Below are 12,384 nucleotides of genomic sequence, written 5' to 3'. Positions count from 1 at the left end.
GTTTTTTTATACATCAGTATTTAAATGCCTTGTTGGTAGGTAGTGAATAAAGGTTGAAAGATCTAACCTTTCTGAGGAGCCTTCACCGAAAAGCTCCTTACAGAACGTCCACAGGCATCTAAAACAAGATAAATATCTGATTGTCCACATTCTGACATGTAATCAAACTAAACTGTTTCTGTTTTAGGTCAGTTAGAATTACCTAAATTATTTCTATTTGCTAAATGCCAGAGTAATGAGATGCCTGAAGGTTTTTAGTACTTTAATGTCAAACGTTTATATAAACTAAGGTTACTGTACCTTTAAATAATGTAGGAATCAGGTGATGATGTCATGGCGCTGCAAGCTTCTTTAATTCTCAATTTATGGGTTACATGGAGACCCTCCTGTGGATTTATCTTCAGGCAACACCTCAAGCACACTCCTTCTTTGTGTGACATCATAGAAATATCTAAAGAAATCAGCCTAGATATCAGGAAGAGAAGTGTGGACATCCACCAGTCTGATTCATCCTTGGGCCCAATTTCCAGATCCCTGAAGGTTCACCGATCAGGAAAGAGTTGAATTCTATGTCCCAAAGACGGACATGTTTTGTTGTGAAATGTGCGAATAAACCTTAGAACTAAAACAAAAGACCTTGCCTGACTAAATCACTGACCAAAGTTAATGTTCTGGAGTGGCCGTCACAAGGTTCGGTTCTCTTTCCATCAGAAAATGTATAGACAGTACTGAGAAGGTGTGAGAGCAACGTAGCCTACCAACCTGACCCATTTACACCAGTTATGTCAGGTGGAATGGGCCAATGGGTCTACCTGACCCAGAAAACAGCTGAGTTGGACTTTATCTCAGGAATTTCTCACATCTTACATCTTTATGGTGTACTGGATGACAATAAAGCATTAATAAAACTGCCTAGGTGAATTTTTCCGGCTTTGATTATTCTCCAGAAGTTCTGCAGTTCACTCTGATATGCTAGTTATCAACTTCTGGGTCAAATTCTGACTGATGATGACCCACTATTCACCATCTTCTTGGTGCTGGGTGTTGATTCGAGTTTTTTTTTTTTTTTTGGTTCATTCACCTTTTGAAAAAACGGACCACAGGTTCTCAGTGGGTTTCAGATCTGGAGAGTCTCTTGGTTTTCAGAATTCTTCATCCCAGGTGGTGAACAGTTCTTTACTCCAACCTCTCCTCTCCCCTTGAAGTTCTTGATGATCTGAGACACATGTAGTTTTAGCTGGGATAGTTGCAGCAACAGTGTCCTTGTTTCTGAGGTCATTTTGATGCACAGCAGTGACAACCTCGCATTGGCGACACCAATTTGCTTGTTAGACCTAGAGACTCTTTCACAGCTTCACCTGAGCTCATGAGACAACTATACTGTCATTTGCTAATCATTTTATGCCAGGGAAAAAATATAGATTTTATATTTATTTTACCATGTTTCTTTTACAAATAGCTTCCAATTACAGCAGCAAAATGTTTTGCTAAATGAGGGAATGTTGTCCTGATTTTATAGTTTATGTAAAGTTTTGTACATGCCTACTGAATAAAACACATTACAGGTGCATCTAAATAGAGTATCAATCATAATGTATGTCAGCCCCTTCCACACAGTGATATTCAGTCCTTTATTTCTGTTCATTTTGTGATTTTGGCTTACGGCTAAGGTAAAAAATCCAAAATTTACCATCTCATAAATTCTAAAGTTTACACAGAAAACAATGTTTCTATGATATTCTGCTTTATTGGCATCTACATGCAAGTCTTGAATATAATTTCCTGGTGTTCAACGTCACACAAAAGAGAAGAAACTATAATCCTACATTGAGAATGAATGGTTTATTTAGGACACAGGATGAATGTTTGGGAGGTAGAAGAGACTTCCTCTTTCTCTGATCAGGTAGACCTCATGCTGATGTGACCTCTGTGAGGTTAGCAGGTGAGGAAGCCTCCATCCACTGGCAGGGTCACTCCATTAGTCATGTTGCTCTTATCACTCAGCAGGAACAAAATACTGTTAACCACGTCCTCCACCTCTGCACACAGAAAGAGAGACTTGAGCTCCCAGCAAGCTTCACAAACTGCTTCAGAAAGTATTTCTGCAGAAGTAACCCAGGAGGGTTACCCAGCCCTCTTCTTCATCCCATGATTATGACAAAGTGAAGATGGGTAAATGAAAACTGCTGCACAACACCATCAGTTTGAGGAGGCTGCATTCACCTGTGGCTTTAACTTACAGACCCAACAAACTGTGCAGCCACCTCTATGGGACTGCTATCAGCCAATCACAGAAGCCTACTGGCAGTTATTCCAGGAACATCAAACTGCAGTAGACCTCTCAGTTACCCAGTTCCACAGATGCCCCAGGAGATGGATAATAAAAGCAAGCCAAGATGGTGTCACTAACTGAACAGAAGCCTTGAACATTTTTCCTTCAGATATGCCATTCTGTCTATTTTATTAAGGTTCTGGTAAGTGAATGTGCAGCAGGGAGCTAAGAAGACACTGTATGATGCCAGCTGGTGCCATATGACATAGTTTGTATGATATGAGTACATGCTTTGGAAAAAAGGCATGCATAGAAATGACACACTTCTCTGGATTCATAGTCTCTTAGCAACAAAAGCAGCAGCCAACCCAATTGGCTGATAGAGAGAAGCCAGAACAAAGCAACAGCCTTAAAAGCTTTGTATCAAAGTGGACCGTTCTGCTCACTAAGTGAATATTGTGGTGAAGTGCATTATGATGAATATGCAATTTATTCATGTATTAGACTTTGTTAAATGTAAGAAATGATAGCTTAAAAACCAGATATTTACATACACCGAATAAGAAGATAAGTGACATTTTTCCTCACATCTGAGTTAAATAGAGCCCCTTCTGTGGATGTATCTTAAGGCAACACCACAGACACTGTCCTTCACAAAATAAATAACATCACGATGACCAAACATTATGTGGAAATATTAAAGCAGCATCTCAAGACATCAGCCAGGAAGTTAAAACTTGGACCCAAATGGGTCTTCCAAATGGACAATGTCCCTCAGCATACCACCCGATTAGCTACAAAGTGGCTGAAGGACAACAAAGTTAGTGTTCTGGAGTGGCCATCACAAATCCCGATCTCAGTCTCAGAAAACATATTAGTGGACAGAGCTGAAAAGGTGAATGTCATCCTGTTTAAAATATAATCCTACAAAATATTTGGAAATGGATGTAAATGTGTGTTAATGCCTGGATTAAAATGTCAGAGAGGGAAAACAATATTTATCCTTTATATAATGTCAGTAATTATCTGGTTCCAGCTGCAAGTCCGACTTAGTTTGGTCAGAAAACGTACTTACGATGGCCAATTTGAGCTAAAAATGTAGTTTAAAACAGTTTCCTATGTGTTGTCAGAAACAGAGCAAGGTTAAAGTAATGTGTGCAGAGATCTTACTTCTGGTATGCACAAACCAGATATTAATCAGTGTTAACAATCACATTAACCATTAATAGCTACATAATATATTACTGTCAACTGATTAGCCTGTTTAACTCACAGTGTCAGGTTAATAAACAAAACACTGAGAGGAGGCAGGATGGAAACAAGCATGGCTGAACATTTTACCATGAGTTGAGTTACAGATTGTTTTTTTTTTCTTGTAATGCAGCTTCAGATGATTTCTGTCTGGATACTGAGGACAGATTACACCAGCAATGACATTGCTGCGATGCAGTAAATGGTAAAGATGTGCTCTAACTCATTTGTAAAGTTTTATAAACACCTTTATATTTTAAGTATAAGTCACTTTTTAACAAGTAAAATTTCTAAATATTTAGAAAAAAAAAACACAAGACTTAATGATAAGGACGATTCTTAGATAGTAAGGTATTATTTTAGGCATTTTAGGTGGTTGCCAACATAAACTCTGAGTCCCACTCTAGCCCTGCTTAACATCGGCTGAATCATGCACAGATGAGCATAGGTCCCTGAGAAAACACGAGTGATCAGATGACAAACATATGACCTATAGTATCTGACCTGCAAAGCGGCCAAGGGGGATGCGGGACGTCATGGTCCTGGCTTTCTCTGGGTCACTCCAGCCCAGTTGACCCATCTCCGTCATAACAGCTGTAGGATTCACGCTGTTCACACGGATCTGATCGCACAACAGAGGACAATAAAGAACCGGTTTGGTTTTCTACAGCCAGAGCACCAGCTTGATGCTTCATCCTTTCATCATCTTCATTTGATAAGAACTTTCGCAGAACCTCCAGGAAGTCTTTATAGGTCTGTCCCATCATAGCACACCCACTTCATATTTCTTGGACGACGTACCAGAAAAAAGTTCTTCCTAGAATATGAGTCAAGAACCAGCTGCAAAAACTCCAGAAACAGATCTGCTGGATCCGAATGATGTCAGTAGATAGAGAGACATTTTGCTCTGGGATACCAACTGAAAGTTTGAGAAAAGAAATACCTGATAGGGCCCGAGCTCTAGTGCCATCACTTTAGTCAGCATGTCCAGGGCCCCCTTTGTGGAACCTGAGCAAGGCAGAAAAAGACACAGCAGCTCTTACTGGAACAAATTATTTCTTATGTTTGTTTCTTCAAAGTTAAAGAGAAGAAAGTGAACCTTGAAACCTCAGGATGAATGGTTTCTGCCCACCTGTTACTTACAATATACAGCGTGGTCTCTCAGAGCACGCTGAGAAGCCTGGCTGGATACATTTACAATGGAGCCACCTGACCCTCTGGCCTTCATACCATGAGCCACAATCTACCCACAGAGAAGAAACAGCAGTGGCAAGCAAGCTTTAAATAGTTTAAAATAACAGTACTGCAAGACCCCTCTAGATATGTGTGTGTGTGCGTGGCTCCATCAGCTGTGTTGTGTGATTTGCTGCATGCTGCAAAGCTTAAATACCACCTCAGAGTGCATTTGGTGGCTTTGTTAGGGTCATTCTGTCAGAAATGAAAGGAGTAAATCCATAGTGAGGAAGAATAAAAAGTGATTTGATCAATTCAGCTTTAGAATAAATTAACTTAAATACGCGACTGAAAAAAGGGAAATCTTTTTTTAGGACTTTTTACCTGAGAAACGTGGAGAACAGCTTTCACATTCACATTAAATGATCTGAAAAACAGGAACACGTGATTGAAATCCCCAATGCAGTTCTTGTCCTTATAAAATGGTGTCATGTTGGCCTCACTGGTCAAACTGGTCAGGTGTAACCTCAAGGAACGGCTGCAATTTGGCACAAGCAGCATTGTTCACCAACAAATCAATGCGACCGATGTCTCTCAGGACAGCTTCTGTGGTAGCCCAGTCTGCCAGATCCACACACACTGGGATGATGGATGCACACTGTAAGGAGAGGTCACCACAGAACATTTCATTTCCAGGTGAAGGTAGACCAGCATGGACAACAGGATATCTGCAACGCTACAGACAACACTTAGACGTCAAACTGTGTCAATCTGTATTAAATAGGAACAGGGGGGAGGTACCTCCTGGACTAAACTGTCCAGATCAGCCTGCGTCCGTGTGACTGCGGTGACCTGGGCCCCGTAACGTGCCAGAGCCAGAGCCGTGGCCCTGCCGATACCTGAGACACAAAACATAAAGACTGAATACAGAGCTAATACACACACTTAAAGCTTTTCTTCTCATTGAAAACTTCTTCATTCAGTGAAATCACACCTGAGCTTTCTATCACTGTTCAACTATTTATTTCGAAAGCAGTAAGGAACCTGGATCAGTGGTAGGGTGCTTCAGCACCCATCAAGCCCCCACACACCCATCCATACCCACCATATGATTATTGGTTTGTTACTGAGAATAAAAATGTACATGTAGAGAAGTTGCAGTCTTATTCCTAAATGGTTTAAACTCAAATAATGGTCTCCATTATTTAAAAATAGAAGAGGTATTCAACCACCAGGACCCTCTTAGATCTGACCGCCTGACCAAACTGAGAAAACCAGGTAAGAAGGGTCTTGGTCAGAGGGGTGATTAAGGACCCAATGATCACTAAGTCAGACCTCCAGTGTTCCTCTAAGATTATAAGAGGACCATTCAGAGGATCAAATACTTTGCAAATTCTCTGGTCTGATGAAACTAGAATAGAACTTATGGGCCTAAACTCCAACCATCATGTCTGGGTTAAGCATGTACTGCTTATCACCTGGCTAACACCATCCACACTGTGAAGCATGGTGATGGCAGGATCATGCTCTGGCAGAAACTGAGCACCTAGTCTGTAAAGAGGCCAAAATGACAACATATGTAGAGATTCTTTAAGAACAGCAGGTCCAGAGTGCTCTGGACCTCAGACTGAGGTAACAATTCATCTCACAATACAACAATGACCTGAAGCACACAGCCAAGATAACAAATGAGTGGCTTTAGGAGCAGTCTGCAAATGTCTTTAGGTGGCCCAGTCAGAGGCCAGACTTAAATCTAACTGAACATCTGTGAAAGAACCTTAAAATGTCTATATCTGCTGCCCATCCAGGATGACTGGGCTTTAGAGGATCTGCAGAGAAGAACAATAGGACATACCTCAAAACAAGCTGATCCAGGCTTGTAGAAAAAAATACCTGAGGCTGTGTCAGCAGTATTGATACTTACTGTTTTTGGGTATTTAAATTTAATTTATTTTGTTGCTTTGTCACTGTGGGGGATTGTTTGTAGCATTTTAATAGAAACATAAATTTATTCCATGTTGTAAAATAAGACAGAATGAGTGAAGCACTATGAATATGCATGCACTGTATACAGTCATGATAAAAATAAGTACACCCATCGGTTGAATTCTGTCCCGTCTCGGTAATGCGCATTTCGCTCTAAACACCCACATGTCGTTGAGAAAACTAACTGAAATATGACCAACGAGGAAACTTCTAAAAATATTCGTAATATTAACATGTTTCTTCATTATGAACGCCATGAAAATGTTATGTTGCTTAGTGGGTTGATTTTTTTAAAATGACGGTTTTGTTACTCGCAGTGTCTGAGCAAGGTGTTCTCTGCTGCGTGCGTGGTTTGCAATTACGGCTCACATTCTCAGTTTTTGCTGAAGCATTGTTACATCCAAACATTTTAAACTAGCGGTTAAACGCTGGGATGGGTGCAAATACGACACAGTCCTATGAGAATACAATAAATGCTGACTGTAAGATGGACAATTCGGTTATCGGTAAGATAAGATTGACTTTATTGATCTCACAATGGAGAAATTAGGGTCTAAAAACTCATAACTAATACATGAAATAAACTATAAAGAATATGTAGAATGCACTGTATGGGCCCTAAGTGTACGTTATGGAAGGGAAGAAATTCATGCTTTTTTTTAGCAATCTGTTAAATGATGCATAGATCTGCAAGCTTTTTATTGTCAATAAAACAAATTCCACCCTGGTTGTTTTATTTGGACGCCTCTTCAAAAACTCTGAAACCCAAACCAGTAGCAGAAAATGTTAAATGAGCCATACATGTGTAGCTCTTTAATTAAAAGGGGTCCATTTTTCGGCAAGAGACTCTCAGCTCGCCGAAATTTAACATTACCATCCTGTGTAAGAAAATTATTTTATATTATAAATTAATCTTTCTATTTTGTATTTCAAAAATTTAACCAGCTTAATGCTGGTTTTTAGTATAATTTTTCACAGTTATCACAATTGAAAGGATACTAAAAGAAAAAAACCTTACACTGCAACCTTCATAAAGGTTAAATATGCATGAACACTATTTATATGTTATTGATAAAACTAACATATAGGGCACAAAGGGCAGCCCTGCCGGAGTCCAACATGCACCGGGAACAGGTCCAACTTAGCGCCGGCAATGCGGACCAAACACCTGCTCCGCTTGTACAGAGACCGGATGGCCCACAGCCCGGACCGCGACATGCTTGGCCTCACGGTAGCCATCAGCCGCCTCAGGAGTCCCACCATAGCCGGTAGAACTCCTTCTTCAACTTGACAGCGTCCCTTACTGCCAGTGTCCACCACCGGGTTCGGGGATTGCCGCCACGACAGGTAGTGCAGACCTTACAGCCGCAGCTACAGGCAGCTAGCATCAACAATAGATGCAGAGAACATGGTCCACTCTATGTCTCCAACATACCCCGGAATCTGGTCAAAGCTCTCCCAGAGGTGGGAGTTGAATACATCCCTGGCCGAGGGCTCTGGCAGACGTTCCCAGCAGACCCTCACTATGCGATTGGGCCTGCCAAGTCTGCCCGGCTTTCTCCTCTTCCAGTGGATCCAACTTACCAGTGGACAACTCAGTCCCTCTCTTCACCCGAGTGTCCAAAACATGCGGCCGAAGGTCTGACAACACGACAACAAAGTCGATCATCAACCTCCTGCCTATGATGTCCTGGTGCCAAGTGCACTAATGGACACTCTAATGCTTGAACATGGTGTTCATTATGGACAATCCATGACTAGCACAGAAGTTCAATAACGAAACACCACTCGGATTCAGATCGGGGAGGCCATTCCTCCCCATCACGCTTCTCCAGGTGTCACTGTCGTTTCCTACATGGGCATTGAAGTCCCCCAGCAGAATAATGGGGTCCCTGGGAGGGGCACTATCCAGCACCCCCGACAGGGACGCCAAGAAGGCCAGGTACTCTGCACTACTGCTCGGCCCGTAGGCCGAAACGACGGTCAGAGACCGGTCCCCAACCTGAAGGCGCAGGGATGCGACCCTCTAATCCACTGGGGTAAACCCCAAAACGAGACGGCTGAGCTGAGGGGCAACAACCAAACCCACCCCAGCCTGCCGCCTCTCCCTGTGGGCCACCATAGAATAGAAGAGTCCAGCCCCTCTTGAGGAGACGGGTTCCAGAGCCCACGCTGTGCGTGGAGGCAAACCTATTTCTAGTCGATATCTCTTGACTTCCCGCACAAGCTCAGGCTCCTTCCCCCCCAGCGACGTCCCTAGAGCCAACCTAAGCACCCGGGGATCTGGCCGCTGAGGTCTCCACCTTCGTCTGCTGCCCAATCCTCTTTGAACCGACCAATGGCCGGAGGGGGTCTGGTTTGGGGACCAGTGGATTTCATCCAGAGTAGAGCCGCTGCTCCTCCACATTGAGAGGAGCCAGTTGAGGTGGCTTGGCCATCTATACCGGATGCCTCCTGGACGCCTTCCTCTGGAGGTGTTCCAGGTGAGTCCCACCAGGAGGAGGCCCACGGGACAGCCCAGGACACGCTGGAGGGACAATGTCTCTCTCGGCTGGCCTGGGAACACCTCGGACTCCCCCGGAGGCCCCTGCGACCTGGTCCCGGATAAAGCGGAAGACGACAAGTACGACAAGTACGATTGATAAAAAAAGGAAGTAACTAGAACATTTCCCAAACTAAACTATATACATAACAAGGTATGGTAAGAAAACAAAAATACTTTAAACAAACATCTAAAAACAGAAAAATGTAGCCCTTACTTAAGCAATATTATTAAATAAGTGGGCTCTGGGTTCTTTATTTACAGCATTCTCATACTATTAAATTTAACCTCTTTGTTACTTTTGGGATCACTGAAACATACCTCAGCATTACCCACTAAGATGAATACTAATGTTTAGTAGAGGGGGAAATTACACCATACACCATGTAAAGTAGAGCATAGAAACCATCCTTTAATGAAGCAAAATAATAAAGCATAAAATAATTAGATGGCAGATGTTTGTGTTCAGGCCAACATAAACTGCATTTTAGTAACTGTACAATTAACCCACATATACAGTGTAAACCACCAGTTATATGAATCAATATTGTCCAAAAGAACTAAACCTAAAGCCAGCAAAAATACACCCTACGTTGCAGGCCTGCCCGTGAATGTAGAAGTCCTAGAAACTTGACAATCCAGAGCCTCTTCACTCAACGAGCAGAAAATTATGACATGGGCACTCAGGGTGACTATCTGGAGTCCGGGAGTCGTTATCCAGTCCGATAACGATCTTCTGCAGCTTCTAAAGTTCCATCATGGCAGCAAATGGCAGCTTGCAGAAGTCCTTATTAGCAAACCGCTAGGTTAGCCTTGCCCTAACCTCCGAGTAATACAGTGACGGAAAACAAAATACACAGTCCCACAATACACAGTCCCACAGCTTCAGGCTATTTTAAACAACGTAAACACATTTTTAATAACTTTTTATTAACTTTGGAATTTTAACAATATAAATGTATTGAATAAATGAACTTATCCCTGTTGGAATAATTGAATAAAGATTTGTCTTATAGTTACTCCTATTTTTTAAGTTAACTATTTGATCTTATAATCATTCAAGATGTGTGTGAGTAATTTTGTCTGCAGGCAAAGGTCATAAATGGAGCTGAGCTTGCAGGGAAAGGAAGCAGTCCAGTTGAGGAGGTCATAAAGATGAAGGCTGATTGCACTGAACAAAAGGCGCAACTGGCCCTGGAAGCTGAAAGAGGACTGTTGGAAATGTGTTGTTAATGGATAAAGCTGTTTATGACTTGTTTACGATGCAGCTGTTGTTTTCCCATCCTTTAGAGATTAATGTTCATTGTAACTAGGGACCACCCTAAATAAAAAGAGGATTCGGAGAGATGCTGTTCAGAGCGATGCGAGATCTGTAACTGAGCACATCTTGACCGTTTCTCCTCGCAGCGAGTAAAATAACTAATACTTTGTCTCTCTTTTCTTTTTGTGTTGTTATAAGTATTGTAGGTTGTTTAAACCTGACAATCCCTTTGCTATATATTATCTTAGACTTCTACTATGCTTTACTATTACTGCCATTTTTTTAACTGGATTACACAAAGAACTGAACTCTACAAACACATAAACTATTGGCACAACGATATTTTTCGTGCATTGGCGGGGTCATGACACAGCCTTGGTGGTACCACTTGTTGCAGCAGTCAAAGGCAATCTGGAAACAATAGAAAAAATATTTTTATTGTTTTTCATTAGTTTTTTCTGCTGTGTACTGTGTTTTCACTTGACAAAGCATTTTCTAAACTAGCTGTAGATGTTGCTAGGTCCATGTATGAGGATGATTCAGTATGTCATCTTTGTGAAACGCATAAGGTGAAACATATTTCTAGGACCATATTAAACTGCATTTTATTATGACTTTATGACTGTATTGTAGAAACACAATGAAATGACTAAATTGGATTGGATGTTCATTTATTTTAGTAAGATTTGTTTTTGTCCTCTAAAAGTGCTTTCAGACCCTTTTTCTATGGTGACATAGGAATTGCTCGAATTCAGTCTTGATTGCATTAATTTTTTTTCTTACCCACAGAAGATCTTCAGTGTCCTTACTCCCAGAGGTTCTCCAATGACCCTAGAGCAAAACATAACACAACCTTAACTGCAGGTGCTCTCTTTCATACTCTAAACTTGAAAACTGACTTGAAATCTGTATGATTCGATTGAATCGACCTTTGTCGATATTAACAGAATAGAGCACATGCAGTTAAAAATTGTGGGAGTTCTAATAAACTACATAGTTTATTTCATGTATTAGTTATGAGTTTTTAGACCCTAATTTCTCCATTGTGAGATTGTCCACCTTACAGTCAGCATCGGATGTATTCTCATAGGACTGTGTCGTATTTGCACCCATCCCAGCGTTCAACCGCTGGTTTAAAACTTTGGATGTAACAATGTGAGCCGTACTTGTAAACCACGCACGCTGCAGAGAACACCTTGCTCAGACACTGCGAGTAACAAAACCGTCATTTTTTAAAAATTAACCCGCTAAGCAACATAACATTTTCATGGCGTTCATAATGAAAACAATTTTTAATAGTACGAATATTTTTAGAAGTTTCCTCGTCGGTCATATTTCAGTCCGTTTTCTCAACGATATGCGATGCGCGTTCCCGCGACAGGGTATGCACATTTAGGCATAAGAACCCGCTTTGAAAATATTTTGCTTTTAAACATATTTTCCTCTGAAATCTCTAAATGTTCTATAACGCCACCCAAATGATCCAGTTCAGGTTCAGTGAAACATGTAAACTATCTCTGATAAAGTATAGGCCCTACTTCCGTATTGCCTTAATGGACAAAATACCTGTAGGATCAGTCCTACCTTTTCCTGCTCCGGTCACCAGAGCTGCTTTTCCTGCAAATGAAATCTCCATATTGACAGATTTGGTTGGGTTCGGCTGCGATCAGTTGCAAACAGACCCAATACAGACCAGCTGCAGTTTAATACCACTTCGTGTTTCCGGTGGACCCGTCCCTGATCCCGCGAAGATGACGCTGGGCTAGCACTCACCTCACACAGGGAGGCATGGAGAGCAGCACGGTTTGTCTTGCTGGGGTCCAAAACTGAAAGTGTAGGTTAATGAGTAAAATCCTGTTTTTCTTCCAGGTCAGACCTACTGCTCTCTCACTGTGACTG

The 12,384-nt window shown here is 41.7% G+C and overlaps 1 protein-coding gene across 1 annotated transcript; it reads right to left on the bottom strand.

Moving 5' to 3' along the window:
- Nucleotides 1–1,823: 1,823 nt before the first annotated feature.
- dcxr (dicarbonyl/L-xylulose reductase) lies at nucleotides 1,824–12,357 on the bottom strand. Its single transcript, XM_047376859.1, has 8 exons — nucleotides 12,070–12,357; nucleotides 5,498–5,595; nucleotides 5,200–5,354; nucleotides 5,081–5,123; nucleotides 4,667–4,766; nucleotides 4,467–4,531; nucleotides 4,028–4,145; nucleotides 1,824–2,039 (listed from the first exon to the last, which is right to left on the bottom strand). The coding sequence occupies exons 1-8, from the start codon at nucleotides 12,119–12,121 to the stop codon at nucleotides 1,936–1,938; spliced, it is 735 nt and encodes a 244-aa protein (XP_047232815.1). The 5' UTR covers nucleotides 12,122–12,357; the 3' UTR covers nucleotides 1,824–1,935.
- Between the last annotated feature and the right edge of the window lie 27 nt (nucleotides 12,358–12,384).

The sequence above is a fragment of the Girardinichthys multiradiatus genome, chromosome 10, assembly GCF_021462225.1.
Source record: "Girardinichthys multiradiatus isolate DD_20200921_A chromosome 10, DD_fGirMul_XY1, whole genome shotgun sequence".
Classification (NCBI taxonomy): Eukaryota; Metazoa; Chordata; class Actinopteri; order Cyprinodontiformes; family Goodeidae; genus Girardinichthys; species Girardinichthys multiradiatus.
Note: the sequence above shows the minus strand (reverse complement) of the source record. Positions and strands in the feature narration are given on the sequence as shown.